Source organism: Mchenga conophoros, linkage group LG5 (assembly GCF_057382185.1).
Source record: "Mchenga conophoros isolate Kocher_MC1m ecotype Shallow Benthic linkage group LG5, M_conophoros_male_GT1.1, whole genome shotgun sequence".
Taxonomy (NCBI): domain Eukaryota; kingdom Metazoa; phylum Chordata; class Actinopteri; order Cichliformes; family Cichlidae; genus Mchenga; species Mchenga conophoros.
This window is the reverse complement of record NC_140530.1, coordinates 11,303,861-11,331,805: the sequence shown is the minus strand read 5'-3', so window position 1 is coordinate 11,331,805 and position 27,945 is coordinate 11,303,861. Positions and strand designations below refer to the sequence as shown.

Genomic DNA, 27,945 nt, shown 5'->3' with positions numbered 1-27,945 from the left:
TCAGAACGCACTCAAATTAAAGTCATGCCTAAAGCCAACTTGACCCTGTCTCACTGCCTGGAGCTTGGCCTACAGAACTACGTGGATGACATAGCTCAAGTGGCCGAGGTGGCTGGGAAAGAATACTCTATTGAACAGGTGCTGCTGAACAAGAATCCTTGTTTAAACTGTTTCATATAGTGTTTGTAAAAAAAAATTTTAATGTTGTGTCTTTTTTTTATCATCTGCAAAATGTAGTTCAGATAGGGATGCTTCTGCTGTTTTAAAGCACTAGGGACTCTACTCATTTTGGCTATGTACACTGTCAGTGTGTGATTTTTTTTTTTTTTAGCTAAAACTGATGCTGCTTCCTCTTTTCTCCCATACCTTTTCACCCAGGCCCTGGAAAAGATGGAAAAAGAGTGGTCCACAGTAGTCATTGATGTTTTGCCCTACAAGAACACAGGAACTTACATTTTAACGAGCCCAGATGAAGTGTCTCAGTTGCTCGATGACCACATTGTCATGACACAGAGCATGTCCTTGTCCCCCTTCAAAAAAACATTTGAGGCACGAATCAACTCCTGGGAAAGCAAGCTCAGAATGACTCAGGTGCACAACATAGACACCTATCAGCTGTGGAAGTCTTGTGATTTGTGTTTCTCATGTTGTGCTGCTGCCCTCTTTTGGTGTATACAGGATGTACTGGAGGAGTGGCTGATGTGCCAGCGTTCGTGGCTGTACCTAGAACCCATATTCAGTTCTGATGACATCAATCAGCAGCTGCCTACAGAAGGAAAAAGATACCAGCAAATGGAGCAAAATTGGAGGAGTATTATGAAAAGTGCCTTTAATAATCGAAAGGTCAGAGAGAGGCTTAGAGTTCTGTGTGGAACTAGAGAATACTGGTGGTTCACAAGTTGTTGTGGACTATATATGATTGTTTTTGTGAATGTTTCTAGGTGATCGATCTGTTTCCAGATGCTCATCTACTAACGCAACTTAAGAATTGTAACGGACTTTTGGAACAGGTGCAGAAGGGTCTCAGTGAGTACTTGGAAACAAAACGAAGTTTATTCCCCAGGTAAGACACAGACAAAATAGATCAGCGTTAAAAATATATATTTTTTAAAATTAAATATTTTTTTTTTTAATTTTACGTGAAGAGCTTTTGTAAATCAACTTTTTCTACGTGCCGTCCCAAACAGTGAGGAAACCCCTCAAAACTGCCTTTTCCTGTTACCTGTTATAAAGATTTTGAGTGTAGGTAACAAAGTAACTGTGTTTGATGCACCCTAAATATTTGCTTGTAGGTTTTACTTCCTGTCAGATGATGAGCTCCTGGAGATTCTGTCCCAAACCAAAGATCCCACTGCAGTTCAGCCACACCTGCGTAAATGCTTCGAGAATATTGCACAGGTTTGCTTTGGCTCACTATTACATATTAAGACAACATGTGCAAAACATGGCTAAAGTAGTTAAGTAATGAAGTTGGATTTCTATCGTTTCTTAGCTTCAGTTTCAGTCAGACCTGCAGATCACACACATGTACTCTGGAGAAGGGGAACAGGTAAAACTGTTCTTTCCAGTTTGTCCTACTGGTAATGTGGAGGACTGGCTGAGGGATGTGGAGAAGTCTATGAAAGCTACTTTAAGAGATAACATTGACCGGTCACTCAAAGACTACCATGAGGTACATGAACCTGAATTTTATTGTTTTTCACACGTAATAGGCATTTCAATAAGATGCTATGTGATCTATTTTCTCAGCAACCACGTGTAGAGTGGGTGTTATCATGGCCTGGTCAAGTGGTGATAGCAGGCTGTCAGGTTTTCTGGACCGCTGAGGTGTCAGACGCTTTGGAGCAGAGAAACTTAGCCACTCGTCTTTATCCCCAACTACAGACACAGGTGTGGATGTGATTTAGACTAGCCAGTCAAAAATATTGCCATTTTATGGCTCTCATTGCACTGAACACTGTTCACACGAGAGTCTAACAACCTTGTTAACATTCTACCTTTTTTTGTGAAGTTGGGGGACTTGGTGAAGCTTGTGCGAGGACAGCTCTCCAAGATGCAGCGAGCTGTGCTGTCTGCCCTTATTGTCATAGAAGTCCATGCTAAAGATGTAGCAGCCAAAATGGTGGAGCAGGAGGTCTCAAGCATCAATGACTTTGAGTGGATCAGCCAGCTAAGGTTTCCTTCTTATTTTGCTGTTGTTTTTACTTCAGTTCCTTCATGGGGTAAATGTGAAACATTGTAGGTGCAGAAGGAGTGTTACATTTATGCGATGCTGTTTGTAGATACTACTGGGCAAAAGGTGATTTGTACATCCGCGCAGTGAATGCAGAATTCCTGTATGGCTACGAGTACCTTGGTAACTCTGGGCGGCTGGTCATCACTCCACTCACTGACAGGTAAAGGTTACTCTACCCTGCTTTTAACTGAATATCATTCACCAGTTTGAACACTAATCTGGCTTTTTTAGATGCTACTTGACCCTGACAGGAGCTCTGCACCTGAAGTTTGGAGGGGCACCCGCAGGTCCAGCAGGCACAGGAAAGACAGAAACAACTAAAGACCTTGGAAAGGCTCTGGCGATCCAGACGGTAGTTTTCAACTGTTCTGATCAGCTGGACTTTATTGCAATGGGCAAATTTCTCAAAGGACTGGCCAGGTAACAGCTTGTTGGTATGACACAATGATTCAGCTGTTGCAAAATGTAGCACCGTACATTTGTGATTCCTTATCTGGCTCACACTTTGTAGCTCTGGTGCCTGGGCCTGCTTTGATGAGTTTAATCGTATTGATGTTGAAGTGTTGTCCGTGGTGGCGCAGCAGATCACCACTATACAAAAGGCCCAGCAGCAACGGGTGAGAAGCTGATTGCACTTTTTTACACTTTCACACCCCCCTACCTACCAGCTACAGATTTAAGTATCACTTAAATATGTATACATATATATTACCTAATTCTTTTTATAAAAGATAATTATGCATGTTATGTATGTTATTTTTTTAGGCAGAGAGGTTTGTGTTCGAGGGGGTAGAGATCCCTCTTGTCCCCTCTTGCGCGGTATTCATCACTATGAATCCTGGTTATGCTGGCCGCACAGAACTGCCTGACAATCTCAAGGTTTGACATGATAACTCGAACTTAATTGTGTCATTGTAACACTGAGGATAAGCTGATGAGGTTCAAAAAATGAGATCACATCTTCCACAGGCCCTGTTTCGTCCCGTGGCCATGATGGTCCCTAACTATGCGATGATAGCTGAGATCTCCCTATACTCATTTGGCTTCAGTGATGCCAAAGTTCTCTCCAACAAGATCACAACAACTTTCAAACTCTCCTCTGAACAGCTGAGCTCTCAGGTATGAACTCAGAGGAGTCTTCATACCTCCTCATAGATGCTATAAATGGCACCACCAGTGTCATTTACAGCAGAAAACTGAAACGATTGTATTTTATACACAATCTGCCACAGTTGGGAGTGATACACTACTCTCTACCAGTGAGCATTTTTATCACTCATTGGTAGAGAGTCTTCAAATTTTCTGCTTTTTTCTGGTAATTTTTTTGTGGTTTGTGTAGTTTTGCTTTAATATTGATGTTCATGTTGTGTTTGTTGTTTACTAAATGATGAGAACAGCTAACTAAACTGCAGTAAATCTGGTCAGTTTGAACAGAAATTCATTTTTGTTTTTATTAGTTTTTGACTTTGTAAAATTGGCAAATAGGACATTAAACTGTATGTACAGTCATAATGTTACAAAGAGTTGAACTCTGTGATGACCTTTGTGTTTTGTCCTGTGAAGGATCATTATGATTTTGGTATGAGAGCTGTTAAGACTGTGATCTCAGCTGCTGGAAACCTAAAAAGGGAAAATCCGAACATGAACGAGGTGCCATTATTTTTCTCTTGTGTGTATCTAGAAGTAGATTTGTGAGCTGTGAAAAATCTTTTGATTACAAATTTAAAAATGATATTATTTTTCAATCTGTCCTGTAGGAGCTGATTTGTCTTCGGGCCATTCAAGATGTCAATGTACCAAAGTTTTTACAGGACGACCTGAAGCTCTTCAATGGCATCGTGTCTGATCTTTTTCCCAAGATAAAACAGGAGCCGATCAATTATGGCACACTGGAAGAGTCCATTCGTAATGTCTGCACTGCGAAGAACCTCAAAGATGTCGATGGTCAGTGTTTCTAAAAGTGTTTCTTTTGTCTTTATTTTTGAATGAGTTAATAACAGAACTGGTGGGCATTCCAGGGTATATTAATAAGTGTATTCAGCTGTATGAAACCACTGTGGTGAGACATGGCCTGATGTTGGTGGGACCTTCTGGATCAGGGAAAACCAAAGTGAGTCATTTTCATGTTGTTCTTGTGTTTAATGTTTTTGTGTTACTTTATCTTAATAAACACTGTGCATTTTAGTGTTATGAGATTCTAGGTGCAGCAATAACAGCTCTGGAGGGCCAGCCCTCTGTGAGCGGTGGTGTTTACGAGGCTGTTCAAACATATGTCCTCAACCCAAAGTCAATTACCATGGGACAACTTTATGGAGAGTATGACCTGCTCACACATGAGTGGTAAGAATGCCCCTTCTGACACGATTTATAGAGGAGTTTAAAAAAAGGCACCAACATTTTGGCTTTTTTTCCACCCGTGTAGGACAGACGGTATCCTCTCGTGTCTTATTCGCCAAGGCGTAGCATCTATGGACCAGAAGAAAAAGTGGTACATGTTTGACGGGCCAGTGGATGCTGTGTGGATTGAGAACTTGAACACTGTCCTGGATGACAACAAAAAGCTTTGTCTCAGCTCTGGCGAAATCATTAAGCTCACCGACGTAAGATGAAGGTTTCGTTTTCCCAACCTTGGGTTTTCAGTCAGTCTGTTATCTCTTCACCAATTTTGTTTTGCATCTTTCTCGAGTAGGTAATGACCATGATGTTTGAGGTGCAGGACCTGGCAGTTGCATCTCCAGCTACAGTGTCTCGCTGTGGTATGGTTTACTTGGAGCCAAGTATTCTGGGACTCACCCCTTTCACAGAGTGCTGGCTGAGGCAGATTCCTAAAGCCCTGAAACCATACAAAGAGATGCTCAGCTCTCTGTTTGACAGGTTTCTGCAGGTAAAAGAGTAGTCAACATAACTGAGACAGTATAATATTAAAGCTTCTGGCTGTTACAGTGTTTATAAAAACAGTTTAATTCTCTGTATTTTATTCAGGACTCCATTACATTTGTCCGCACTTCAGTAAAGGAGGTCATCGCATCTCTGGACAGCAACCTTACCTGTAGTCTGCTTAAAATGATGGACTGCTTCTTCACTCCCTTCAATATTAAAGAGGTTTGTGTCAATCTTGGCTGTGTCAGAATGTCTCTTATAATACTCATCCTTCCCTCACAAGTCTTTCATCATTGTTTAGGGTGAGAGGCCACCACCTCAAGCGAAATTGGACCATCTAAAGGAGCTGATTGAGCCCTGGTTCTTTTTCTGTCTGGTGTGGAGTGTAGGAGCCACAGGAGATGCAGCTAGTTGCCAGCGCTTCAGTGCGTGGCTCAAAAACAAAATGGCAGAAGAGAGGGTCAGCTTATCATCTTTGCTTTGGCATCCCAGACACATTGAATATATATTAAGTATAATATATGTTCACTGGATAATTTTTGACAGCAGTTTATTTCAACATTGTAAATGTATTTCTCCTTCAGATCAACTTGTGTTTTCCAGAAGAAGGCTCGGTGTATGACTACAGACTTGATGATGGAATAAGGAATCAGGATGGTGACGATGAAGATGAGGGAGGAAAAGTAAACGAACAGAAATTTTTGCATAGATGTTAGATGAAACTATCGCTTCATTTTTTGCTGAGTCAGCCTTTTTTCTGTACTATAGGTCCAGTGGGTCAGCTGGATGAAGTATGCAGAGAGTGTAGTAATCACCCCAGAAACAAATTTTTCAGACATTATTGTTCCAACTGCAGACACAGTGAGAATGTCTTTCCTGTTGGATATGCTTTTAACCAACAAGAAACCTGTGAGTGCAGCTTCCTGTGATTAAAGTAATTTTTAAGGTTTTCAATGGAAAGTTGAAAATGTTGAAAAGATTAAAACAGTTTAATCTGTTTAATGTGTGTGTGTTTCCAGGTGCTCTGTATTGGGCCAACTGGCACAGGAAAGACCCTGACCATGTCAAATAAGTTGCTAAATAGCATGTCTGCTGAGTATATCACACACTTCCTCATGTTCTCTGCCCGCACTTCAGCCAATCAGACTCAAGATTTCATTGACAGCAAAGTAGACAAAAGGTACCGAGATGTGTTCCAAATTAAACCAACTAGATATTTTCAGCAAGGCAACAATATCGCTGAGCCTCGCCCTTTGATTGGTGCATGTGCTTGTGTGTCAGGTGGAAAGGTGTGTTTGGACCTCCAATAGGGAAGTACTTTGTATTTTTCATCGATGACCTAAACATGCCCATGTTGGAGACCTATGGGGCTCAGCCTCCCATTGAACTGCTGAGGCAGTGGATGGACCACGGAGGCTGGTACGACAGGACTCAGATAGGTGAGAGCTTTCAGCCTATTTCATGTTCTCACTTTTACTGTTCCCAGGAATATTTCTGTGTAAACATTTGAACCTTTTAGCTTCATTTTGTATTAATTGCCTAGTTGTACCATCTGAGGACATTCTTACAACATTGATCGTTCATGTTCCAACACTAAAATTTGTGTTTTATTTCAATATTTTGGATCAGAAATGAAGCGTTCTCTTTTTGTTGGTACACAGGGACTTTCAGGCAACTAGTGGATATCAATTTTGCCTGTGCCATGGGACCCCCAGGTGGAGGGCGAAACCCGATAACTCAGCGCCTCACACGCCACTTCAACTTCTTGTCGTTTACTGAACTGGATGATGCCAGCAAGAAAAACATTTTTTCTACCATTCTAGGAAGTTGGATGGGTAAGCAGAACTACCGAGTCCTACCACTGGGTTTGAATTTAAGACCACATGTTAACGTTATGTTAGTGAATGCAGGATAGATATTAGCCTAAAAACCATTCTGGCTCATTATTTGTTCTCTTTCACATGGAAATATGAATAAAAAGGAACCAGGCAGTGAGTTTAGGGATAGAGAAAATGGAAATGTTCCTAATACTCAGTCAGTTTTATACGTGTTTCTTTAATACAAAAAGAACTAAAGTGTTTTTGAATTATGGTCAGGTAAAACAGCTCAATTGTTAAATGGAGGATTTTGGAAAAAACAAACTTGGACCAGTGCTTTGTGAAAGTCTTCCAATCTAATGCATTTCTTTATTTCTCTGTGTGTCTCTCTATCTCTCTCTTTTTTTCCTATCAGCACCCGTACCAACAATCCAGCCACTGAATGAGTCTCTTGTAGATGCCACTATCCGAGTCTACTCTACCATTACCTCCCAGTTGCTCCCAACTCCAGCCAAATCCCATTACACTTTCAATCTCAGAGATCTATCCAAAGTCTTTCAGGGCATCCTCATGGCTGAAGCTAGAATGATAGAGGTGAGTCTGACATGATTAGTTATGTTGGTAGTTATGATTAAATAGTCATATTTATAATGTTGAATACATTGTAGGTCTATCCTTTCGTTTCCTAATGTCACATGACTTTATTCTTTACTGTAACCAATGAAATAAGTAATGTCATTACATTATAGCACTTTAAGATCGACCTGCAAAACTCAGACGACAGGACTTACAGATATGAGCAGAGCATTAATAATTCAGTGGCAACTGCTGAGATTATTTTAAAATCCCAAGTCCAAAGTTAGCTTTTTTGTTTGGGTTTTTTTGCTTGTTTATTTTAGGATAAAGTACAGCTGCTCCACCTGTGGTACCACGAAAGCTGCCGGATTTTCCAGGACCGCCTGGTGTGTGATGAGGATAGAGAGTGGTTCAAAGGGGTCCTGAAAGACTGCATTGAGGAATTTGACTGCTGCTTTGAAGAGGTTGTCCCCTGCCATCCTGTTTTGTACGGAGATTTCATGGATCCCAGAGCTGACCACAAAGGCTATAAACTCATAGATGACAAAGAGAAGGTGAGCGCTGTTACTCCAGCCTTAAAAATTGTTTCGGTGGGTGATTTTTTTTTTTCTTTTCACTTTTTCAAACAGCTGATTTATAATCATGGATCTTTTTCTGTTGGCCTCATGAATGTGTTTTTGTCCTTTCAGCAGAACTAATTTTAATCTTGTTTTTCCTTATATGAAATTGTCTAGTTGGTAAAAGTAATGGAGGAGTACATGGAAGACTACAATCACATCAGCATGACCAAGATGAAACTGGTGCTCTTTATGGATGCCATTGAGCACGTGTGTCGTATCAGGCGGATCTTGCGGCAGCCCCTAGGCAATGCCCTGCTCCTTGGAGTGGGTGGCAGTGGACGCCAGTCACTCACTAAGCTGGCCTCTTATATGTAAGATTCCTATCATTCTTATAGCTGAGATGTATTTGAGATGTAGATTCAGTAACATACAACTATCAGCCTTTGGTTGCTTTTATTTTACGTTAAAGTTTAATTGTTATAGAAACATGGAGAATGTGCTCCAATCATGTTGTGGCTCAGCTTTCACAAAGCATTTGTTCATACTCAGATCAGAATATGAGTGTTTCCAGATTGAGCTCTCTAAGAACTATGGCCACACTGAGTGGAGAGAAGATATTAAAAACATCATGTTCAAGGCAGGCCTCCAGAACCAGCAGATCACCTTCCTCTTTGTAGACACACAGGTATACTGCCGCACATTCTTACCATCTGATATTCTTGACTGTATAATAAGCTGAAGAAACTACATGTGTGGATATGTACTTTTACTTACTACGCAAAACCTGAGTCAATTTTTAAACTCACTGTTAAAAGTTAACTGTTAAATGTCCAATCACCAGATTAAGAGTGAGTTGTTCCTGGAGGATATCAACAGCATTTTGAATAGCGGTGATGTGCCCAACCTGTATGCATCAGATGAGCAGGAGCGTATCCTGATGGGAATGAAGCCAGTGGTGCTAGACCTGGGCCACCAGCCAACTAAAGCCAATCTTATGGCTGCCTACATCAGGAGAGTTCGCAGCAATATTCACACTGTTCTCTGCATGAGGTTAGTAACGCTGAGTTTTAATGTGTAATCTCCCTTTCCTGCTGCTTATATTTGCATTCTTCTTTTTTTCCACTACAGTCCCATCGGTGAGGTGTTTCGTGCACGAATGAGGCAGTTTCCTTCACTGGTGACGTGTTGTACCATAGACTGGTTCAGCACTTGGCCAGAGGAGGCTCTCCTGGCTGTGGCCACATCATTTCTTAGTGAGATACCTCAAGTGGAAGCAAACCCAACTGCCATGAGGGGACTGGTGAGAATCCTGGATTTTGTGTCTATGCATGTAGACAAAGCCAGAAAGCACTATGTTCAAAGTATATGTAATAAAAATAAGACATTGTAGCAACCATGGTGATAGCTTTCACACATTTAAAGATGAAGCCAATTTGCCACCGGTGTTAAGTTTGAGAGTTAGCATTGTATACTTTCCTTTTTCATGGGTTAATTGATCATTTTTATTCCCTATATAGTCAGCATCTGTCTTTATGCTTTCTTTTTTCACATTAAGGGCCAAATAAGTTAAAAAAAAAAAAACCCATCCTGCTCTGTTCTAAAATCCTTCATTATTTGCAACTATGCACAAAATTGTTCAGACCTAAGAGATAAAAATGAATCGTTTGGAAATTTTAGGGAAAATGTACAGTAATCTGAAAAATGACTCTTAAACTGTTACGGGTTTGTGTTTTGCTGTGCCAAGAATCTGCATTTCTGCTTCTGCTGTTTGGATTTAGAGCAAATGTAAACGTTTCTGATGCATTAATATACACAAAAAGCAGCTTCCAGGTCTCTACAACACAGTTTTATCCTTTGATTTTGTAAGGTGACACAAATAGCTACACTAGTGACTATATTTTTTTTTTCCTAACTGATTTTTTTTTTGTAGACAACAATGTGTGTGAGGATTCACCAGATGGTGGCCAGGAAGAGTGAACAGTACATGGCTGAACTCTCTCGACACAATTATGTCACACCTAAAAGCTACCTGGAACTGTTCAAAATCTTCTCAGATCTCATTAGACGCAAAAAACAAGAGCTGTCTGGTTCTCGACAACGCATGAATACTGGTCTGGAGAAGGCAAGGCATTGTATAATAACAAGAAAATTCATGGTTCACGGTTTAAATTCATGCATTTAATGAGAAGTCTTAGTTGAATGTCTGTTATATGATGGTCCTGTAGCTTCTTAGCACTGCTGAAGGTGTGAGTAAAATGCAAGAGGAGCTGGAGACCATGAGACCTCTTTTGGAGGAGGCTGCTAAGGACACTAAAGTTACCATGGAGACCATTAAAGTAAGAAAACATTAATGTAGTTTTCTTGACCACAATACAGTCAGAGTTAGAGCAACCAAATCTGGGACCAGTTTCTTTTGTTCAGCATTGTATGAGGTGTGTATGCTTTGTATGTGTATGTTGAGTGTAATTCTTACTCTACATTACTAGAAAGACACAGTGGTTGCAGAGGAGACCCGTAGGTCAGTGCAAGAAGAGGAGGCAAAAGCTTCAGAGAAGGCCCGTGTTGCAGGAGCCATTGCAGCAGATGCTCAGAGAGACTTAGACGAAGCTCTGCCAGCCTTGGATGCCGCCCTGGCCAGCCTCAAGTCACTCAACAAGAATGATGTCACTGAGGTCAGGGATTTTGATAATGACTGGCTAAGATATTTCTCACATATCAGATATGTGCAGATGTACAGTATCAGTAACTTTTTAGTTGTTTTTTGTTTGGGGGGTTTATATAGGTGCGAGCCATGCAGCGACCTCCTCAAGGTGTAAAGCTGGTTATTGAAGCAGTGTGCATTATGAAAGGCATCAAACCCAAAAAGGTACCCGGGGAGAAACCTGGCACCAAGGTTGATGACTACTGGGAGCCTGGGAAGGGTCTGCTCCAGGACCCTGGAAAGTTTCTGGAAAGTCTCTTCAAATATGATAAGGTGTAGTATGTATTGACGAGAACGTTATTGTTGACTTTCTCAGATTTGAGTTTATGCTTCAAGTTTCAGTGTTTGATGTTTGCAGTGTATTAAAAGCAGCTTTTTCTGCCTCCTATACTGCAGGATAACATCCCAGAGAATGTGATCAGCTTAATCCAGCCATATATAGATAATGAGGAATTTCAGCCAGCTTCCATTGCCAAGATTTCCAAAGCTTGCACTTCCATTTGCCAGTGGGTGCGAGCCATGCATGCATATAACTTTGTGGCGAAGGCTGTGGAACCTAAAAGGGTAAAACTGTGTTAATTATTTATGTGTGACATACAATTGATATAGTAATATGTCTTTCAGATAACAGAGTCATCAAAACAGTAAATGTGTAAATTTGCGTGCAGATAGCTCTCCAGGCAGCCCAAGAGGACTTAGCAGAAACCCAGCGAAATCTGGATAAAGCCAAAGAGAAACTGGCAGGAGTTGAAGCTGGGATTGCCACTTTGCAGGCCAAGTACCAGGACTGCCTAGCTAAGAAGGACGAGCTGGACAATAAGTATCAACTATGTGAGGCTCGCCTCGTCCGAGCAGACAAGGTCAGACAACTGGGAGTAAAAATTACAGTTACAACCCACATGGCCAAATCAAGCAGTTAGAAACAACACATTAACTTATATAGTAATGCAATTGTTTCAGTCTATATACTAAAACTGTTTGGAACATATACATAAATATGAAAAAATAAAACAACAGAAAGCAGAAAGGTTTACGATACCAGTTACTATGTGTCCTTAAATGTTAGTCTGTTTTTATATTTCCCAGCTTATTGGTGGATTGGCAGATGAAAAAGTGCGTTGGAAGGAGACAGTACAACATTTGGATTACATGATCAGTAACGTAGCCGGTGACATGCTTCTGTCTGCAGGATATATTGCATACTTGGGACCCTTCACTGTAAGTTTATCATAATAAAATGTTGCACTGTATCTGTCTATATTCCTCATTTTAGCATGTCTCCATCTGGTCCTCTCCCACAATACAATATACTGTATATGCAGTTATCAATGAAGCATAATTTGTGTGTTGATTATTTTTGTTTTTGTTTTTTTGTTTGTTTGTTTTTTTTTGGGGGGGGGGGGGGGGGGGCAGGGAGAGTACCGAGCAGCCATGGCTAAAGAATTGCTGAAAGGTTTCAAAGAGCTGGGTGTTCCACACACTGATGTACCCAACCTGGTCAGCACTCTGGGAGATCCAGTGAACATCCGCACCTGGCAGGTTGGAGGCAATTTATTCATAGGAGTGCCTTATTTTGTTTTTTCACCCTTTCTGGGTTAATTTGACTTTTTATTGTGTTAATGTTATTTTTTATTTCTATGTGCCTGTAGATAGCAGGTTTGCCCAAGGACAACCTTTCTGTGGAAAATGGTGTGATTTCTCAGTACTCTCTGCGCTGGGCCCTCTTCATTGATCCTCAGGGACAAGCAAACACATGGATTAAAAACATGGTGAGGTCAAACTGTGCTGATTATGTCAAAACTTGAGAGAAGAAAAAGAGCAGTATTTGGATATACACTGCCCAAAAAAGATAAAGGAACACTTTAACATACATTTAACTATACAGATATTTGCTTGGGATTGTGTTAGGAATTACAGGATGCCACATTGTTTGATGGAAATGAAAATGATTGACCTACAGAAGGCTGAAAAGATGAGAAGGGGAAGATGTCAGTGGCCTCTACCTGTAAAATTATTGCTGTTTTTGCCTCATTGACCCTCCAGTGTACCTGTTGTTAGTGTCATTAACACCAAAGCAGCTGAAACTGAAACTGACCCCAACCGCTACTTAACTGACCACATCAATATCCCATAAGTTTAACTATCTTGATGCTATAGTCTGATTAAAAAGTGTTCCTTTAATTTATTTTTTAAATGTGATATGTAATTATATGATCAAGTGTCAGTATCATAAAGTTTCTAGTGCACATAATTAATATGTTAACAACAACATCACAGGTACCTGCAGTGATGTGTAACAAACTCTGGACATATTATTAACACATACATGCTTAAATAGATTTTTGATTTACTGCTTACTCATAAATGTTTCCTGTGGTCACCCAGGAAAAGGACAGTGGGTTGGAGGTTGTGAAACTCAGTGACCGGGACTTCCTGCGCAGGCTTGAGAATGCAATCCGCTTCGGTAAACCCTGCCTCTTAGAGAATGTGGGGGAAGAACTAGATCCTGCTCTAGAACCTGTCCTGTTACAACAGGTAATTACTCACACACCTGCTGCAAACAAATGGTTCTTTTTATTTCAGTGTTATTCACCTTTCTAACACACCACTATGTTTATCTCACACCTATTAAGACTTTTAAGCAGCAAGGCCATACTTTACTGAAACTGGGCGATTCACTCATCGACTACCACGAGTCTTTCAAGATGTACCTCACAACCAAGCTGCCCAACCCACACTACTCTCCAGAGTTTTCTGCCAAAGTCACACTCATAAACTTCACCCTGTCACCCAGGTAACACACATTTTAATTTTAGTATCTGCTGTGATTATAATTTATTTAGTCCATAACTGAAAAGATTGGCAGGATGTTAAAATGTAATTGCTTGGACATTGTCCTGAATCCTGCAAACCTGTTTCTGTTAGTGATACTTACTCATACGGTCTGAATTTGTGGGACTGTGCATTCTATTTATATTCAGTGGTCTACAAGACCAGTTGTTGGGGATGGTGGTGGCTAAAGAGCAGCAAGACTTGGAGGTTGCAAAGAACCAGCTAATCACCAGCAATGCCAAGATGAAGCAGGAACTGAAAGAAATTGAGGATGAGATACTGTTCCGACTCAGCTCCACAGAAGGCAATCCTGTGGACAATGAGGAGCTCATCCGAGTGTTGGAGGCTTCGAAGATCAAAGCTGGAGAGATCAAGGTCAGGCAGTGGAAAAGTTTTGTGTCCAATATTGTATATCGGGGAAGTGTTTAAATAATTTTCTTTACACCCTTGTTCATAAAATGTTGGTGATGCATCATTAAACTTTTAAGCCACATTTGCTCTGTTTTTGATGTTGGGGTTTCTGGCAGGCTAAAGTGAAGGCAGCAGAAAAGACAGAGCAGAACATTGATGCTGCCCGTCTGGAGTATGTCCCTGTGGCTGTGCGTGCACAGATCCTCTTCTTCTGCGTGTCAGATCTGTCCAATGTTGACCCAATGTACCAGTACTCTCTGGAGTGGTTCCTGGGAATCTTTTTGTCTGGTATTGCCAACTCTAGAAGTGCAGGTAGTCAGCAAGATTATACACTGAACTACATGTGTGAAGATAACAAAATCACAAGAACCAGATGTGAACAATGTTATGGTAGCACCTTTTTTCTTGACATGTTTCACACAGACACAGTGGAGGAGAGAATCTGGAACATCAATGAATATTTCACCTTCAGCCTCTATGGTAATATATGTCGCAGCTTGTTTGAGAAACACAAACTGATGTTTGCCTTTCTCCTGTGCGCTCGCATCATGATGAACGACAAAAAGATTGACATGGTGAGTAACGGCAAGAAGGGGATCTGTCATCTTCTTTAAGCAGCCTAAATACACGTGATGAAGCTGCATCGCCTCCTTTTGACAGGTCGAGTGGCGCTACCTGTTGTCTGGAGCAATGCCTGTCCAACAGCTGGCCAACCCAGCAGTAAGCTGGCTGTCAGAACGTGCCTGGCAGGACATTTTAGGCCTCAGCACTCTGAAAAATTTTTCTAACCTGGCGCAAAGCTTCCCTGAACATCTGGAGGGCTTCAAGAAAATTTTTGACAGTAGCCAGCCTCACAGGCATGTAAAGCCAAACACCGTGCTAACACATTCACACTTTGCACCTTCATTTGTACGTTGCAGAAGCTGTGAGTGTCTAACAAGCTGTGCTTATGTCTGTATATTTGCCTAAAGGGAGCCCCTCCCAGGAGCGTGGGATGTCATCCTGGACTCTTTCCAGAAGCTGTTGGTCCTGCGCTGTCTGAGGGCTGACTGCCTCATTCAAGGCCTGCAGGACTTTGTTGCTGCTGAGTTAGGACAGCGCTTCATAGAGCCTCAGGTAAAGTACTTCTCCCGTCTTAAAATGCATAGTAAATCTCAGTTGTGTGCAGTAACATGACACTATGACACAGTATGTGATAACATCAATTATGGCTTATTTCTCTTTCCATCTTTCTGCAGACATCAGACCTGTCTGTCGTCTTCGCAGAGTCATCTTCCTCCACTCCCCTGATCTTTGTTCTGTCCCCTGGCACCGACCCTGCTGCTGACCTCTACAAATTTGCTGATGTCATGCAATTCTCCAAGAAAATGAGCGCCATCTCTCTTGGCCAAGGCCAGGTCAGTTTTAGAAGGGGGGCCTGGGAATTCTCACTCTCTCTCACACACACACTCTGACTCACAGGAATCTGCTGTAAATCACATTTTCACTGAACCAGGCCAGTGTCATTTGTCTTGGTGAGAATGAGAATGAGAGCACCGCTGTGCTAATTGTTTTCACTATTTATGACCATTCCAGGACAATGTACTCTAGGGGCCATAAATGAGCTTAAGAAGCTTGAATGATAAATGCAGACTCAGTGTCCAAAAACCTTAAACCGTGCTGGCAACATTCTTCTAGCAGCACACTTTAGACGTTCAATAGACATTAGCATCACATTACTTGCAATTACGTGATCTTGGCTCGTGTCAGGCTTTTTGTATCCCCCTTCTCAATTTCTGTCTTTCAACTGAGTGTCCAAAACCTTTCAGCTGTAGGCAGATGCACTGAGGCCCACAGTCAAAATATTATTTATGAGACCAGCTTCTCCAATAATGATTAAACCTATCAGAAATGCTGTCATTTGTGTGATTCAGGGCCCCTGGGCTGAGAGTATGATGCACGATGCCATGGAAAGAGGTCACTGGGTTTTTTTCCAGAACTGTCATCTGGCACCCAGCTGGATGCCTACCCTGGAGAGACTTATTGAAAACATCAACCCACTAAAGGTGACAACAAGAGGACACAAATATAAACCAGAAGCAAAACAGATCCTCAGTGTGTATATGCTAGACTAGCCAAGGACACAGAGCTTTTTCATCCTTTATATTCCAAGGGAAAAATCTGTCTCTTTTCCTGTACAGGTGCACGAGAACTTCCGCCTGTGGCTCACAAGTCTTCCCAGCAATAAGTTCCCGGTGTCTGTTCTGCAGAATGGTTCCAAGATGACCATTGAACCTCCAAGAGGCATCAAGGCCAACCTACAGAAAACCTACATGAGGCTCACTAATGATTTTCTCTCCTCTTCCACCAAGGTCTGTCTCAAGTACTTCTAGTGTCTCTGATTGGTTTCCCATATTTAGCTCCTGCTGCTTTGGTTTGACAACATATAGTAAAGTCTTCTCAAACCAGTGTGTAGATTTGCTATGAATGGTTCCTCTACTCTTCTTTCTTGTCTAGACAGCAGACTTTAAGTCTTTGCTGCTGTCTCTCTGCCTGTTCCATGGAATTGCTTTGGAGAGACGAAAGTTTGGCCCTTTGGGCTTCAACATTCCCTATGAGTTCACTGATGGCGACCTGAACATTTGTATCAGCCAGCTCAAAATGTTCCTGGATGAGTACCAGGACATCCCATACAAGGTGGAGGCAACACTTCTGTCTCTGTTTCATTACCTATTTGAAGATGATGTTTCAAATTGCTCCTACTTATACATACTGTTTCTTACAGTTATAAGAATGTTTCTTACAGATAGTTGATGTATAAGCTATAAGCAGAAACACAGGCCATCTAGGAAAGACGCCTGTGTTCTGGTTTTTGGTAGAAATTATGTGTGTGCATCTGCCTGTGCTGAGCATGTTCATTTGTCTGTCTCCCATTGCTGTCCTCCACCTGTCCAGGTTCTAAAATACACTGCAGGAGAGATTAATTATGGTGGCCGTGTGACAGATGACTGGGACAGACGATGTCTGCTCAGTGTGGTGGAGGACTTCTATTGTCCTGCTGTCCTCAGTAGTGATCACGTCTACTGTGCATCTGGAGTCTACCGGCAAATAGACACAAAACTGGATATCAAGGTTAGATAAACTCAGAACTCTCTGTTTACTATACATAATTTTGAGTTTATAACAGGCTATTGATTGTGAGACAAGCAAAGTATAAAAGGCAAGTGTGTGCCTTATCAAACTTAAATAGGGGCATACAGTATGTTTGTTTTAAAAAACAGAAAAGAGTCATGCTATATGCATTTTTTGGAAGTAAGGCTAAGTTAGCCAAGCCTGGGGGGAAACATCAGTCATGTAAAACACCATGAGTCACACAGCCATCAAATACAAATCAGTCATAGAGAACAAAAGTTTCCACAGCTCAGAGAAGTTAAACTATCACATGAGTTACTGTGCTGCAATGCCACAGTGTGTTTCCCTTTGTGTGAGTTTGTTCTTTAACAAGTTCACAACAATAGAAACTGTTTTCTCTCTTCTTGCTGCCATTCTCAAACAAGGAAATATAACAAGAGAGGCGGTGAGTATTTGCCTGCAGTAACACAGATTGCAGAAAAGCCTGAAAGCTTGTGATTTAAGCTTAGACTAGAAATGCAGTCCAATCAAGACATTTTGTTAAAAATGCTGTAAAATGTTAACTCTGATCATGTCAAACACTGACTGCTTGACTGACTCGCTGTCATGGCAATTGTGACCCTAGGGTTATTTGGCATACATTCGTGGTTTGCCCATCAATGACACACCTGAGATCTTTGGTCTCCATGACAACGCTAACATCAGCTTTGCTCAAAATGAGGCCTTTGGCTTGTTAGAAGCTGTGGTTCGTCTCCAGCCCCGAGCTACATCTGCTGAGGGCAAAACTCTTGAGGAGGTACCGATACAGATTCATTTGTCTTTAGATGTCTTTATTATTACTACTAGCATCATGTTATTGATTGCTTAATAATTCAATTTAGCACTAATTGTTATTGATTGCTTTGTAATTAAATAGAGTTTGAGAGGTGCGGGGCATGTGATGTGTTGTCTATGATCTGTTTTTCTTTCTTCGCTACAGATAGTGGAGGAGATAGTGGCAGGCATCGTTGAAAAGATCCCTCCTCCTTTTGACATTGAAGAAGTGATGGGAAAATACCCGGTGCTCTACGAGGAGTCCATGAACACTGTGCTCATCCAGGAGGTCATCAGGTAACATTAGGCTGTACTATTAGTCAGAAATTTGTCCAGAGTGAGTCTGGAGGCTGAAGGTCCCAGAATCCGACTTAGCATCTCCCGAGTCATTCGTATTGATCAGCAAACTTTTTTTTTTTTTGTATATATAGAGAGTAGAAATATTTTGTCCATTAAGTGAAGGTTTTTTGTTATCACGAAGAAATTTGAGGAGGAATGAAACATACGGGGTCATTTCATCATTCCTCTGCAAGGTGAATGCTTATCTGTTTTTGTGGAACTATGCACAAAAAGAAATTTTTGCACATTAATCAACCTGATCTGGGAGTGTCTCATTACCTCACACATATTAGTAGATTTCTGGTAAGTCATGCCCTGAAAATTGCGTTTTACTCAAACTGTGGGCATGTGGTTATTAGTGCTTTAGTAACTTGTAATTGTGTTTGTTTGTTTTTTATCTTTCAGATATAACAAGCTGCTGGAGGTCATCTCTCTGAGTCTCAGAGATATTGTGAAGGCTTTGAAAGGTTCAGTGGTGATGTCATCCGCGCTCGAGCTTATGGCCCGCAGCTTATTCAACAATGCGGTGCCTGATATGTGGAAAGCCAAGGCAAGGCACACACAGCTGTTACTTTACATGTGACTCACTTTGTAGCAGGGGCTGCACATGTGAATGTATTCTCTTTTTTTCTCTCTGTTGTTATCCTTTTTTTTCTTCAAATTTTTGTATCACTAGATTGTGCACACTTGTGACTTGAATATTTGAAGTGCCATTTCACTGGGCAGAAAATCAAATAAAGATATTTCTGTTCTCCTCCTAAAATGTAATAATGTGCTTTCTGAGAATGCACAGTTTGACTCCGCTGTTCTCGTTCTTCAGGCCTACCCGTCTCTGAAGCCTCTGGCCTCCTGGGTGTCAGACCTGCTTCAGAGGATCAATTTCCTACAGAGATGGATCTCTAACGGCATTCCACCTGCGTTCTGGATTAGCGGCTTCTTTTTCCCGCAGGCTTTTCTCACCGGAACCCTCCAGAATTATGCCCGTCGCTTCGGCACCTCAATTGACACGATTGGATTTGACTTTGAGGTCAGACTGTAGGCTGCCTCACTAGCAGCAATGTTTTAAAGAACAGTCTTACAGATGTAGAACATTGCTTCATATCTGTATGTATATAAAGTGCTACATTCATAATGACTTTAACCCCCACCCCAACCCTAACCCAGGTTTTCACTGGTCTTGACCTACTTTTTTGTGATGATTTATCCTTCAGGTATTAGTGAAGTCAGTGTCAGAGATAACAGAAACACCAGACACAGGCTGCTACATTCATGGTCTATTCCTGGAGGGGGCTCGCTGGGATAACAAGGCAGGTCAGCTCGCAGAGTCCAGACCCAAGGAGCTCTACACCCAAATGGCCGTCATCTGGCTGATCCCCAAACCCAACCGAAAGCCTCCAGCCTCAGGGATCTATGTATGCCCTATCTACAAGACACTCACACGAGCTGGTCAGTATATAGAGGAGTGATATAGATTAGTATAGAGATTATAAGAAATAATATAGATTAATTTGAGTTTTTTGTAAATTTGTGAGGAAAAAACAAAAGAAAAGTCCATGTTTGTGAAACTCTGGCTCAGGTTATGATCTGTAGTCAGTAGGTGTGCCGTCATAGGTTTGTGCGTATCCCTGTTTGCTGGTTTTATTACTCACCCAAAATAGACTCCAGTGAGGGTCTAATTTCATGAAGCATCTGAAAGTGCAGCTCAGTTTTTTCCACTCGCAATGCCAACGTCTTGGCACCTTAGGCTGCTCACAAATCCTTCCTTCAGTGTAGCAATGAAAAAACAGAAATGGTTTAAAACACTTTTGTCTTTAAGTCACTGAAGTGCTCTGTGTGCTTTTGCAGGGACTCTGTCCACCACCGGCCACTCTACGAACTATGTGGTGTCATTGGAGTTGCCAACACATCACACCCAGAGGCACTGGGTCAAACGGGGTGTTGCACTCATCTGTGCACTGGACTATTGAACGAGAAATTAGTTATTATTAGTTATTTCTGTTAGTTATTGGTTATCTACTTTAATCTATCTAATAAACTGTTCACAAGCAATATCCTCTGTGTTTATTTACCATCACTAAAATCACTTGGTAATTGGATCCTTTTTTGTGTGTATTTTCTGCACAGCCAAATATACAACCGTTATTACCACTGACTAGTTTCACCTCCCCGCAGCGCTCATTTGATGCTTGAATATCCGTCCTGCTCCTTTAAGGCGGCCGCGTAGGTCAGTTGAGAAATATGACTTGACTGAAGGAGGGTGGCGCTTAAACTACTGTGACAGCGACTGGCCATGTGAATGCAGCTGAAGGAGTTATCAGCGGGAAACCGAGATCAACAGATAATCGTCACCACTGCCTCTTTTTTTTTTTTTTTACCCCCAAACACGTCTGACTGGAATTTTCTTAAATGGTTCATTTGCGCTCAAATTCTTTTTTAGATTTTCTCTCACGGGCCACCCCGGATCGCTAAAGTTCAGAGAGCTACATTTAAAGAATAGAATTATAGTGTAGTTTCCCCAAATGGACTCTGACTTGTAAGCCTGTGTGAAGATAGAGTGGAGTCACTGTGGTAGAGTCCGCACGGGACAGGCGGATGCGTTAGAGGTCTCAGCTTTACGCATTTACCGGAGGAGGGCTGGACTCATCGCGTTAATCCGGAGAGTTGCTCACAGTTTGTCCCTCTGTGCACCGCTGTTGACAGCAAGCCGGTGTAAAACATGCTGCAAAATGGAAACGGAAAGCAAAAAGCTCCGCAACCGCCAAATACTGGTGGGACAGAGTCAGACTCCACGGATGGCAACCCGAAACTGCAGCAAGAGCAGCCGGCAGTTCTCCCAGCCGCCGACAAGAAGGACGCAGAGTCCACACACTTCCCCATGCCCACTTACCCTAAACTGGAGATAAAGCGAAACGCGGTGACGGACGATTATAAAGTCTCCAATCAGGTTCTGGGCTTGGGGATCAACGGCAAAGTCCTCGAGTGCTTTAACAAGAAAACTGGAGAGAAGTGCGCGCTAAAGGTATCGAAGTCTCATGAGTATATCATAAATTGTCCCCGGCCCTCCTGTTGACACTCTCACAGTATAACTGCAGACTTTATAGCTTTTAAGCGATAACTCTAGATCATCCCAGCTGAAAGAACACCTGTTTCTGATACAAGTTTATCTCTCACTTTGTTTGGATGTAATAACATAGATGTCGACTGTCCAGACTGGTCAATCCATTTGGAAAAACAGGCGTCAGTCCATTATGTTGGATTATGGTGGTGTGTCTAGGTATTTATTTATATCACTTGCTGCTCCTCTAAATTTGATCCTAATCTAATGCAAGTATGGTTTAAATACCTAACTGTGTGGAAACACACATAAGGGTCCATAAGCTATCCTAAAGTGTTTGTTTGCACTGTGGGTTTAAAATATAAGAGTGGAAACTTGTGTAGACAAGAATCAAGAAAAACTTCTTCTCCAGGAGTTTGAGAAACAGGAGGCAACATCTAAAGTGCTGAAAGAAAGGTTGGAAGAAAAACAAGCCGTAATAGAAGAAGTGGAGAAAAAATGCAACAAGCTGCAGAAGCAAAACACCGAAACAATCGAGGAGCTGAAAATCCTCATCCTCGAGAAAAAGGTGCTCGTGGAAGAGCAGCTGAAGAAAAAGAAAAAACGCTTCTGCTTCTTCTGGAGGAGGAACACTCCTTCTTTCAGTACTGCCAATGTCGCCTCTTCCTCTCCCACCTCTGTTCCAGCTTAATCCCCCCCTTAACTACTAACACCTCTCCCATCTCCCTCCCCTCTTTTCACAATCACCCCCCAACCAGTCCCGACAGTTGACTGCCCCCTCTAGAGCCTGGTTCTGTCATAGGTTTCTTCCTTTAAAGGGAGTTTTTCCTATCCACTGTCGCCTAGTGCTTGCTCAGAGGGGATTGTTGGGGTTTTCTCTCCTCTCTCCCTTTACTTTCCATCCCACCCACCCCCACCTTTTCTTTTTTCTTAATAATTGAACAATAAAAACAATTGGCCGCTAATTAAATGTGTCAAATCAATGTCTTTATTCAAGAATACAAGAAATGGGTAATAGCTGCATGTGTGTTTGTGTGTGTGCATAATATGCATACTTTACGTGTTGGATCCAAATCCCACAAGGAATTAAATAAAACAAGAAGACAAACAAAAACAAATATTTCTCTCCCTTCCCAGGTCAGGAATCAGGATGAGGAAGAAATGAGGTCAGATCAGTGCAGGTTTTTGCACTACTGACATAAAGTTTCTGCTGATTAAAAAAAGTATGTCGATATTTCTGAAATACATTTGCAAACAAATAACTTTGACAACTTGTCTTTTTTCATAAAAGAAAAAAGAAAAATCAGAGAGCAGAGCTGGTAGTGATGGCCAAATGAAGCTTTCCGAAGCACTGAAGCTTGTATTGAAAAACGGTTCATTACTCGAAGCTTTTCAACACAGTCCTCTCCGGTGACATCTGGTGGTGAAAATTTTGAAGAGCAGCTTGAATCTGCAAAATAAAACGGACTGCTCAATTATCACTGCTCACTCAAGAGTGGAGTTCTCTCTGATATTGGGCCACCGTTCCGTTGCTTTGAACATGTAATTGGTTTTGTTTTCTCGATTGGGGGGCTGAAAAAAATGTAATGCGTATCTGCGTAATACATTTTGATCAATAAACTTTCCCTATTTAAACATGCACTATGGTGTGGCCTTTCTTTGCTCATAACTCCTTGATGTTGGTAAATACAATAAGTGAGCAATATATATAATATACATATGAGAATGCACAGCACATTATGGAGTATGCCCCTGCTGTGAAGTCCTGCCTCCATCTACTTGTCGTTTAATCACTGGACAGCTGGACAGGTTCATACAAAATATTAGATTAGGCCAATTCCTATACATATTTTTGACCTAGGGGTGGGATTGATTGTGAACTGGAAAGGGAAAATGCTTAGGGGGCTGAGTACGGCTGCATCGTCACTGATTTGTAGAATCCTTTTGATTCGATACAGGATCCGATTCAATTTGATTGGAATCTGGAAAGTTTTGCCTCAGTCAGAAATATTACAATTCTGGTCATGTATCAGTATATATCCATAATTTCGTATCTATTAAAAGAAAGCTGACACATGTGAGACTTAATTAGAGATGTAAACAGAGAGTTATGAAACCTGCAGCTGCAGAAGCCAGCGGAAAAAAAAAAGAGGCAAACACAGCGCGGACCCGACGACACACCAAAATCTGATTCTGACGCGTCGGGTCCGCGCTCTGTGTTTACGTTTGTATGCAGAATCCGTAAACCTGCTCCCAGTTACTGTTTTAGCTGTATGGTGTTTGACGACATGTTGTGAGGTTTAACCTGAGATGCTGGCGTTTCAGGCATAATAACGTTAATTTACAAATCGACACGGGATTTTAATGAATCAATATCACTTTATTCAATTTAGCATGGATTGTAATCAGAAAGGCGATAATCAAAACCCACCCCTAATCAAGAACTTGCAAAGTAAAAACATGATGTAAGGTAGCCCTTTTGTTATTTACATTTAAAAAGAGGATTAGTGTTACTGTGCGCTGGCTGAGTCTGTTTCTTTTCTTAGAAATAGTTTCTCCTGCCTTGGAGAAAATCCACTTGCATGGAACAGAAGAGGCTGTGGAGTGCAGGAACCACACTGCAAGTTGGTAGATATGCAGGTATTCCTGGGTCCTGCAGACTATCACCTAAAAACAATAAACAAAATGATTTTCTAAACTGTAGCAATGTAATGTACGTATAGTGCCAAATACATTTTTGTAGTCTTCATCAGCTTTAATTCACATGGAAGTGTTCCTAAAGTCATATGCTGTAATGATATTTACATTATGAAAACGTGATTTTGGACATTTCAAGTTTTTCACTTCGGCAGATAAAATGAATTGAGCAAAATCAACTCAAAATATTTCCACACGCCATAACGTCCTCTCTTCCTCGCTGGCTCCATATCTGTCAGTGGAATGATCACCTCTTCGCTCTCTGTCACCATCAACACACTCCACGAATCCCGTGGATGATTCACTTCCTTATATCCGTTTGAATCAGGTACCGAAGCAGTTACGTGCGTAATGAAGCTTCGGACGTCACTGGTCACGTGACTTTTGCCAAACGAAGCAAGCCTCGACACAGTGCTTCTGAACCAGTGTGTTGTTTTTTTCGACACACGCTCCGGAGCGTCAGCTTCAAGCGGGCCATCACTAAGAGCTGGTAAAACAGCTTAGCTCCGCAGGTTACAGGAGATCAGATGCCAAATACTTTTCATGACAGTCTTCGTTATTGCATAAATCTCCCCTTTTATCATTGATCAGTAAATCACTGCATATACATTCATCTAACCGTTATAATTTCATGAGTAAAGACTCTCAGATGACTGAATGGCGGTTTTAGTAAATGTTGAACTTTATTGTGATTTCTATTTTTAGAATCAATAGCACACATTTTGATTTAGTTTTGCAAGCTGCTGATTTCACACAGATCCACTGCCCAAACGTGCCTTTGAGTTTTTCATCATTTAACAAGAATAGGCTCAGGCAATCATTGTGGAATTAGGCTTTGGGAAGGTCTGGGGACAGGTATGATGGTGGTGGTTTTAAAGCACTGTGGCACAACAGCTTGACTCAGGGAGATGTTAAAGATGCCCGCTAGGACATCAGTCAGCTGGTCAGCACGGGCTCCGAGCACGCGTCCAGGTATATTGTCTGGTCCAGCAGCTTTGTGTGGGTTGACTTTAGTGAGAGTCCTTCTCACACTGGCCGTGGACAGGGACAGCACTTGGTTGTCTGGCAAGCGGGTGGCCCTCTATAGTCCGTCTTGCGTCCCATTTAAGCAAGTGCGTGTTCACACTGCCCCTGGATGTCCTGGCCTCTGAGGTTAAGGTGTACGGCTCCTGGTTGTCAACTGACCAATTTATCATGGCAAAGCCTGTGGTGGACAAAAGATAAGAGGCTGATTATAAAAATGATCCATGCACGCCTTATGACCTACAGCATGTACAGTTAACACAGCTAAATGGCTGTGAAATTGTAAAATTACTTTTGAAATAAAGCTATTCAAAGTCAATTAACTGTGACTATAATAATAGCAATGTTAGCCAGCAAACAAAACGTTAGCACTAATTAAAATAAGCTGCTAGGTGATGGTACTGTTTCAAGTTCTCTCATTGTTTGACATGTAGGGCAGATATTTTGGTGACACTGAGATCAGCCAGACACTAAACAGCAGTGTAATATCAACGCTAGATTAGATGTTTTCTAATCCGATAAAATGACATTATTCCTGTTTATAGAAGATGTTTGTCGTCTGTTTGTTTGACTGACAGGAACAGGAAATAGTGGTTGGAAATTACTGTTGGTGTTACATGAGGGTAAAGAAGGGCTTTAAGCACCTGGGTAAAAACTGGACCCATGATGAAACACTACAACAAGTACAACATATTCTTCAGTTTTAATATGTGACCATACTGTGCAGACTGCTGATGAGTTACACGGTTACATTTCATTAATCATTGTTAAACTAAAGTGGTAAGCAGTTACTTTATCCTTTCACTTAAAATTTCCAGGAAAAACACTACCTTGGCTACTTTTGTGCTTACATTTGATCTATGCTGGGTCACTACTTTTGCACTATAATGCTGCTGCTGACACCTTGGTTCACACTGACAACTAGAAAAAAGCTGATAGGAAAAGAAGGATGGAAAATGCCTGGAATTTAGTTACACTTGCAAATACTGCTGCCTCCAAACTGCAAGCATCAATAAAATGTTACAGTATTGTTTTCTATATCTGTGCATATATCCTTATTGGTAGTTTTCTCGAAATAGAAGCTCTTCATTTTAAAAAAAAAACCTCTGATAACATTGCTGAAGCTAGCGCCCACCCCTACTGCGCATACTGCAAATATAAAACTGATATATACTTACATCATGGAGCAGTTGATGTCTGGTTTCCGACAAATACAGTAAAGAGGTGCGTTCTCCCCCTCCATACCAGTGTTCTCAGGCACTGGTACATGGTCAGTGTCAGACACTTCACTGTCCTACAACATACCACATAGGACCACATTAGAAATGACATGTATGTAGACATGCTAATTATACCTGGCTAAATGGATGCAGTAACAAAATGTTACTAACTACTCTAGTTATTAGTTTCCAGATGTGTGCAGTTGCTCCAGTCTTACTGACAGTATACTGTTTCAAACACCAGTGCCAACATTTTATTTTTTAAATCTTAGTATGATTCTGCACCAAGACTTGTGGCCTGTTGCTCAGTAACTTATTGTCTGACTACATTAACTACAGTTCATAAACATCATTCATTTTCTCCTACTTATTTTATTCAGGTTGTATTTCAGCTGTCATAGGGCAAAAGTACACCCTGGACAGGTCGCCAGTCTGTTGGAGGGTTATTAGAGAGACTCAGACAACCACTCACACCAACAGCCAACTAACCTAACCCCGCGCATGTCTTTGGAGTTCAACACCAGTCTGGCCGAATCACAGATAAGCAGGGTGTCTGTGCTGCAGAGCACAGCTGTGTCAGAGACTCTCGACATCAATGTAGCGTTAAGGATGCGGAGCGATGGGTGCACTAACACAATGTAAATATTAAAGTTCTCGCCATTGTCAATATGCTGTTGCGCTCTTGTTCGTATTATTGCAACCATATCTCGAGTCTAGCTTACCCTAAAAGTTTGGAGAGAATTGGTCTGTTAAGAAACGCAATCGATTGTTTGGGACTGCTCTAGCCATCACGTCGCATAAACAACTCTACTTCCGGTGGGAAAACTAATTAAGGGTAAAGTCGCACTAATAACACCTACCACTCACGTTCATAAGCATACACTATGATCACTTCCACGCAGTAACGTTGTAATAAATATAATCCCCGGTAAAGTCAATTAGCGAACACTACTGGCATGTAATGCCAATGGCGACCATTTCACAAACTGTAGAAAATGCTCAAAATGTTGTCGGCACCAAAAGTGAAGGGCTGACAGTTGTGTTTATATACGAACCGTAAGCGCTAATGTTGGTTAGCATCAGCTAAAGCGAGGAAGTTTGACACTTGCAGAGGCAGTGAACGCAGAGAGAGCTTAAAAACGCATTGTGGGGTTTTTTTGTTTTTTGTTTAGTCTTTGCTTCGTTGCGTTGATTTGGGATTTTTTTTTTTTTTTGCATTAAGACGTTGCACACAAAATTACAGATATAACGGTGACTTAGCTGCTCGTTGGATAAACCCATGGACCTTAGAAAAGATCAACACTACTCGGATGTAAGCACCCGTGTATAACACAATAGGCAAAATTACGCTTGCTAACCTTTCCACATCACAGGCTTCACATTAAATAAACATTTTTTCAAATACTCACCATGATCTGAGACCGTTTAAATATTTTGTTACTCTGAAAATATGGCAGTATGAAGCTAAACCTTTAGCTTGACGGCTAAAGCAATGCTAAGATTTACACGGAAACGATCAGCGGACATCGTTAAAGTACTATTGGTCTACATTCTTCTTCTATGGTAGCAGCCTGGGCAGAGTAACAGCCAACTTTAAACTGCGCCATCTGTTGGCACCAATTACAGTAGAAAACATGATTGCGACAACACGTTTTTTGGGGAAAATAACAAAGA

The 27,945-nt window shown here is 41.4% G+C and overlaps 1 protein-coding gene and 1 long non-coding RNA gene across 3 annotated transcripts; one reads left to right on the top strand and one right to left on the bottom strand.

Moving 5' to 3' along the window:
- The first annotated feature begins 257 nt into the window (after nt 1–257).
- Nucleotides 258–20,338, top strand: dnah1 (dynein, axonemal, heavy chain 1). 2 transcript variants are annotated; one of them, XM_085273257.1, is made up of 58 exons: nt 258–591; nt 679–843; nt 942–1,063; nt 1,293–1,398; nt 1,493–1,672; nt 1,750–1,890; nt 2,012–2,175; nt 2,283–2,396; nt 2,468–2,656; nt 2,748–2,853; nt 3,002–3,115; nt 3,206–3,355; nt 3,800–3,886; nt 3,994–4,180; nt 4,255–4,346; nt 4,422–4,576; nt 4,659–4,836; nt 4,926–5,120; nt 5,219–5,338; nt 5,418–5,576; nt 5,701–5,799; nt 5,885–6,025; nt 6,136–6,296; nt 6,398–6,555; nt 6,778–6,951; nt 7,349–7,527; nt 7,833–8,063; nt 8,244–8,440; nt 8,619–8,754; nt 8,911–9,119; nt 9,198–9,369; nt 10,000–10,191; nt 10,295–10,405; nt 10,556–10,741; nt 10,852–11,043; nt 11,167–11,334; nt 11,439–11,630; nt 11,857–11,988; nt 12,184–12,309; nt 12,420–12,539; nt 13,156–13,305; nt 13,404–13,564; nt 13,752–13,977; nt 14,130–14,325; nt 14,437–14,588; nt 14,674–14,870; nt 14,985–15,129; nt 15,252–15,410; nt 15,927–16,058; nt 16,194–16,364; nt 16,510–16,689; nt 16,948–17,124; nt 17,750–17,920; nt 18,104–18,234; nt 18,682–18,826; nt 19,097–19,303; nt 19,488–19,722; nt 20,122–20,338. In XM_085273257.1, the coding sequence occupies exons 1-58, from the start codon at nt 391–393 to the stop codon at nt 20,241–20,243; spliced, it is 9,258 nt and encodes a 3,085-aa protein (XP_085129383.1). In that variant the 5' UTR covers nt 258–390; the 3' UTR covers nt 20,244–20,338. The 2 variants fall into 2 exon arrangements, with proteins under 2 accessions (XP_085129383.1, XP_085129382.1); XM_085273256.1 differs by lacking the exons at nt 258–591; nt 679–843; nt 942–1,063; nt 1,293–1,398; nt 1,493–1,672 and having other exon boundaries at nt 1,756–1,890; nt 20,122–20,333.
- A 4,348-nt stretch (nt 20,339–24,686) lies between these two features.
- On the bottom strand, nt 24,687–27,923 carry LOC146573833 (uncharacterized). The gene is made up of 2 exons (XR_014892437.1): nt 27,681–27,923; nt 24,687–26,345 (listed from the first exon to the last, which is right to left on the bottom strand). It is a non-coding gene; the product is annotated as an uncharacterized LOC146573833 (long non-coding RNA).
- Nucleotides 27,924–27,945: the final 22 nt, after the last annotated feature.

Coding starts and splice junctions, on each gene's coding strand:
- dnah1 (XM_085273257.1), top strand. CDS start 391: ATGGAAAAAGAGTGGTCCACAGTAGTCATTGATGTTTTGCCCTACAAG. Junction 1,891..2,011: donor ATCCCCAACTACAGACACAG/GTGTGGATGTGA, acceptor TTTTTTGTGAAG/TTGGGGGACTTGGTGAAGCT. Junction 19,723..20,121: donor CAAGACACTCACACGAGCTG/GTCAGTATATAG, acceptor GTGCTTTTGCAG/GGACTCTGTCCACCACCGGC.